Source organism: Symphodus melops, assembly GCF_947650265.1.
Source record: "Symphodus melops genome assembly, chromosome: 1".
Classification (NCBI taxonomy): Eukaryota; Metazoa; Chordata; class Actinopteri; order Labriformes; family Labridae; genus Symphodus; species Symphodus melops.
This window is the reverse complement of record NC_136691.1, coordinates 1,321,273-1,326,436: the sequence shown is the minus strand read 5'-3', so window position 1 is coordinate 1,326,436 and position 5,164 is coordinate 1,321,273. Positions and strand designations below refer to the sequence as shown.

General features: G+C 50.9%; 1 protein-coding gene across 6 annotated transcripts in view; it reads left to right on the top strand.

Annotated features, from left to right (window-relative positions):
* LOC306824731 (heterogeneous nuclear ribonucleoprotein Q-like) overlaps positions 1-4,552 on the top strand; it is an 8,264-nt gene extending 3,712 nt beyond the window's left edge. For 2 of the 6 annotated variants that reach the window (XM_079345014.1, XM_079345013.1), the window contains exons 3-10: positions 23-141; positions 235-456; positions 535-711; positions 1,233-1,368; positions 1,461-1,666; positions 1,749-1,898; positions 2,014-2,135; positions 2,239-3,372. In XM_079345014.1, coding sequence (XP_079201140.1) covers positions 23-141; positions 235-456; positions 535-711; positions 1,233-1,368; positions 1,461-1,666; positions 1,749-1,898; positions 2,014-2,135; positions 2,239-2,863 — 1,757 coding nt within the window. In that variant the 3' untranslated portion in view covers positions 2,864-3,372. Of the gene's footprint in view, positions 1-22; positions 142-234; positions 457-534; positions 712-1,232; positions 1,369-1,460; positions 1,667-1,748; positions 1,899-2,013; positions 2,136-2,238; positions 3,373-4,361 lie in introns of those variants that run through there. The other 4 variants (XM_079345016.1, XM_079345015.1, XM_079345018.1 and 1 more) reach the window with 4 other exon arrangements.
* Positions 4,553-5,164: the final 612 nt, after the last annotated feature.

Below are 5,164 nucleotides of genomic sequence, written 5' to 3'. Positions count from 1 at the left end.
CCTTTGTTGTTGTCTTCATCAGGCCTCGTAGCACACAGTGACCTCGACGAGAGAGCGATCGATGCTCTGAAGGAGTTCAGCGAGGACGGAGCGCTGCAGGTGCTGCTCCAGTTCAAAGAGAGCGACCTGTCACACGTGCAAGTGAGTTGAACTGGACGTTGGCGTCTTCATCGTGTCGCTCTGAAAAAAAAAAACGTTTTAGATGATTTAACCGTTTTGAACTCGATCCTGCAGAACAAAAGTGCCTTTCTTTGCGGGGTGATGAAGACCTACAGGCAGAGAGAGAAACAAGGGACTAAAGTCTCAGATCCCACTAAAGGACCGGACGAGGCGAAAATCAAAGAGCTCCTGGACAGAACCAACTACACACTCGATGTAACGACAGGCCAGCGGAAGTACGGCGGGCCCCCGCCTGAGGAGGTGTACACGGGCGTCCAGCCCACGGTCGGAACTGAGGTACGCGTCCAGCTGTTCGACACGTGGCGAGCTGCGTCCTTGAACAGAATTTCTAAACTTTTTTTTGTTTTCTTCTAGATATTTGTGGGGAAGATTCCCCGCGACCTGTTTGAAGACGAGCTGGTTCCTCTCTTTGAGAAGGCCGGACCCATCTGGGACCTCCGGTTAATGATGGACCCGCTGAGCGGCCTGAACCGGGGCTACGCCTTCGTCACGTTCTGCACGAAGGAAGCGGCTCAGGAGGCGGTGAAGCTGGTGAGTTTAACGTCTCTCTCTCTGCTGAGAACAAACCGGACTTCTCGGGCCTCGCGGCGCCAACGTGGCGTTTTGTTTCCGGGCAGATAGGCGCTGGCTGAAGCGTTTTGTGCTCTGAGAAGAAAAAAAAGCGTTGCACGCCGTCTCCATGACAACAGTCGTGTTGATAACGTCAGCTGTATGACCGACGCCGCGCCGTTGCTTTTTTACTGCGCGTTTTATAATATTTAAGATTAGTTTAGTTCCCCGTCAGAGGAGGACGTGGTTACCGCGGCAACAACTACGCAGAATCTGGAAAAGAGCGCCGCTGACCGCCAACAGCGTCTTTCACAAAGATCTTCAACTTGCGTTTCCAGATTTTGTGCGGCCGGCCGGCGCTCATAAAAGTACCGCCAGGTCAGACGCAGGCCGCAGATTAAAAAAACTGTCCAGGTGAAATAAACGTGCTGCAGATATACGAGTGTGGCGTCTGATGTGGATGTGATGGCGGTTATCTCACGGCTCATGTGTTGTGTTTACAGTGTAATAACCACGAGATCCGCCCGGGGAAGCACATCGGCGTGTGCATATCCGTCGCCAACAACCGGCTCTTCGTTGGTTCGATTCCCAAGAGTAAAACGAAGGAGCAGATTGTGGAGGAGTTTGCAAAAGTCACAGGTGAAGACGATGTTTGAGAGCGCTCGTTTGTGTGTGATGGCGGCGCAGTGGCGTTAACGCTTCACGTCTCTCCCCCCCCCTCCTCCCCCCAGAGGGCCTCAGCGACGTCATTCTGTACCATCAACCCGACGACAAGAAGAAGAACCGAGGCTTCTGTTTCCTCGAGTACGAAGACCACAAAACCGCCGCTCAGGCTCGCCGCCGCCTCATGAGCGGTAAAGTGAAGGTGTGGGGCAACCTGGTGACCGTGGAGTGGGCCGACCCCATCGAAGACCCGGACCCCGAGGTCATGGCGAAGGTGGGCTTTAACCCCTCATCAGAATGTGTGACGTGAAACAGCTGACTGAGATGTGACCGCCTCTCGCGTGTGTTTCTCCCAGGTGAAAGTTTTATTCGTCAGGAACCTCGCCGGCGGCGTGACGGAGGAGCTTCTCGAGACGTCTTTCAGCGAGTTTGGGAAACTGGAGCGAGTGAAGAAGCTCAAAGACTACGCCTTCATCCACTTCGAGGAGCGGGACGGCGCCGTGAAGGTACGTCTTCTTCTTTTTTTTGAACCATGTGACCCGTGAGACGACGAATTTAAAAAAAAAGAAAGGTGTTCTCACACGCATGCTCCGCCCCCTTCTGCTGCTCCGCCCCCTTCAGGCGCTGGATGAAATGAACGGGAAGGAGCTGGAGGGAGAGCCCATCGAGATCGTTTTCGCCAAGCCGCCGGATCAGAAGAGGAAGGAACGCAAAGCTCAACGACACGCAGCCAAGTCGCACATGTGAGTGAACAGTCGGCGCTGGTTTACAACTTCCTGTTCTGCGTCTTATATTCTTTCTTCTTCTGTGGTTTTTACGGCGTTCCTTCTCTCCGCTCTTCTTCAGGTACGACGATTATTACTACTACCCGCCTCCGTCACACATGCCTCCTCCTGTCAGAGGGCGGGGCAGAGGCGGCAACAGGGGCGGCTACTCCTACCCCCCAGACTACTACGGGTACGAGGATTACTACGACTACTACGGCTATGACTATCACAACTACCGCGGCGGCTACGACGACCCGTACTACGGGTACGACGACTTCCAGGCTCCGACGCGAGGGCGGGGCGGCAACAGAGGTCCCAGGGGCGGAGGCTCTCCGGCCAGGGGACGCGGCGGCGCCGGGGCACCCAGGGGCAGGGCCAGCTTCTCCCAGCGCGGCGGGCCAGGAGGACCAGGCCGTGGCGGCGGCGGTGGCGGGCGGGGCTTGAGAGGACTCGTGCAGCCCAGAGGGCGAGGAGGGGTACGTGGTGCTCGGGGTGGCCGCGGTGGAAATGTAGGAGGAAAGCGCAAAGCTGATGGGTACAACCAGCCAGATTCCAAGCGTCGCCAGACCAATAATCAGAACTGGGGCTCTCAACCCATTGCTCAGCAACCGCTCCAAGGTGGTGATCATTCTGGTAACTATTCCGGTTACAAATCCGACAACCAGGAATTTTATCAGGATTCTTTTGGGCAACAGTGGAAGTAAACCCGTAGGGCTTTGATTACAAAAAAAAAAAAAAAAAACGTGTTTTATGGGTTTTTTTTTTTTTTGTTTTTGTCTTTTTTTATGTAGAGACTTGATCTGATTGGCTCTCGGTCCCAAACGGTTGCTTGCGGGTTTTTTCCCCCCCCCCTCTCCCTCCAAATTGGGTGACATCTGGCAAGATATCTTTTTGTACATATTTTAATAATCCGCTTGGACTCGAACCGTAGTCACACTCCCACCTGTTTCTGGCGAACTGATTTTTTTTTTTTTTTTTTCTTTTTATCCTTTTTTGTTAAAAAAAAAAAAAAGAAAAAACGAGATGGTCGTTTAAGAGATTTTTCCATAACAAAGTTTGAAAGGAATTTTTAGATGCAATTATGTGCTCGAGCTGTCTATTTGGCTTTCTGTGTGTTTTTAGACATTCTGGGTTTCCATGTTTTAAGTAGCTAACGGCAACAAATGTCTCCTAAACATGTATTTAAAACGAATGAAAAAAAAAAAAAAAACAATTTGTATTGTCACAGAGTTAATGCGTGTCTTGTTATTGAGAAGAGAAGAAGAAAAAAAAAAAAAAAAAAAGGACGGTCGTAGTCCTATTTTTTGGCTTTACATTTTGGCTTGTATTCTTTGCTGTTTGTCTGCTTTAATAAACATACACGCACACGTGTACAAAAAAACTTCAAATTGTGTTGCAAATTCATGTTTCGGCAAATTCTCTCTTCAAATTGCCTTCAAAAAAATTTTTAAAGGCTCCTTGTGGAAGAAAACGGACTTTAAAGGTTTGCCGATGTTGGCCACAACGTGCTACGAATGTCACCTTCTTGCATGCCATCAAATTCCAAAATCACCGTTCTTCTTCTCCAGTCGGCATCTCGACTCGCTCTGTCCGTGTAGTGACATACTCCATCCTTACGACTTCCTCTCAGACACATCTCACAAATTGGTGTTCCAAATTCACTCTCAATGCAGCAGCAAGTTTAAGCCCCGCCCCCTCCCCCCCCATTACCTGTCTGTTCCTTTTGTAACGAGTGTAAGGAGGAGGGGGGGGGATTAGAAGCACAATTTGCTAACTCAAAGTGGAGCTTTTCCTTGTCCCAGAAGGATCTAGCTAGCGTGCTAATCTTGCATGTCTCTCTGGAGGTTCAATGTCGTGCTAACGTTGCGAGAGAACCACGCATGACCTGCTTTTGTAGTGTTGCTGTGAAACCGGCTGCTCTTTAACCGCCATCTTTGTCCGTTCTCTCTCTCTCTCTCTCTCTCTCTCGCTCGCTCTGCTTGTTTGTCCACATCCCACCTGCTGCACCTCAAACAGCTGTGATCAACTCAAAGCATCGTCACGTGCATGCTGATGAGCGGGCGGCGTGCTAATGAATGCTAAACTCAGCCCTTTCCTCCTCCGTTATCTGTGCACACCGAGTGTTTCCAGTGACTGTACATGTGTTTGTTTACATGATCCTGTTTTCCATTCTCTAACTGCTTCCTTTTGTTACCTGACTAGCAGGGAAAAGGGGTCGAGGCCGGTCCTGATGTGTCGCTATGAAGACTGACCAGTGTTTGGAGTCACACACACGCACAGCGGGGCCGCCAGTGGACCGGGATGGTAAGGTCACCTGACTCAGTGGTTCAGCTTCCTTTTTAAGACTCTTTCAAAACAGCCACAGAAGAGCGAACGCTTTATGAAGTTTATAACCCCCACCCCAACCAGACGTGCTCGTTCAGACTCAAGGTCACGGTGGACGACCTTCTGGAAGAGTCTCTGCTGAGGTTTGGAGTGTTTGCTTTTTAAAGCTCTTGAACTCTTATCTGCTGTGACGGACTCGATGTGACGAGAGAGGTGTGATCGCTGCTGCAGGAAAGAAGCAAACGAGGGTCTGTAAACTACCTCAGTTTGAAGGACTCTCCTCACCTGCCCCCCCCCCCCCCCCCCCCCCCCTCCGTCCCCCTCTTGTTTGTGTCCTTCTGTCCTCCACCCTCAGAGTCACAGGCAGCAACAACAACAACAACAGAGCACTTAGCGAGTCCAAAGCCTGATTTATACTTGTGTTTAATCAAAGCCCACACTGCCATCAGGTGGTGACGCTTCTATGATGGGGGGGGGGGCAGAACAGAGCAGGTGCAGACAGTCTTAAGCCCCTCCCACTGGCTCCAGGTGAATTCTCCTGCTGCCTCACTCCGACTCTCTTTAGATGAACTTCCTGTCCAAGTTAAACGAGCGTCGACTGTTGGAAGTTGTATCTGACGAACGCTAAACGACATCAACCGGAACAACATGCACGAAACAATCTGAGCTTTTATTTTGAC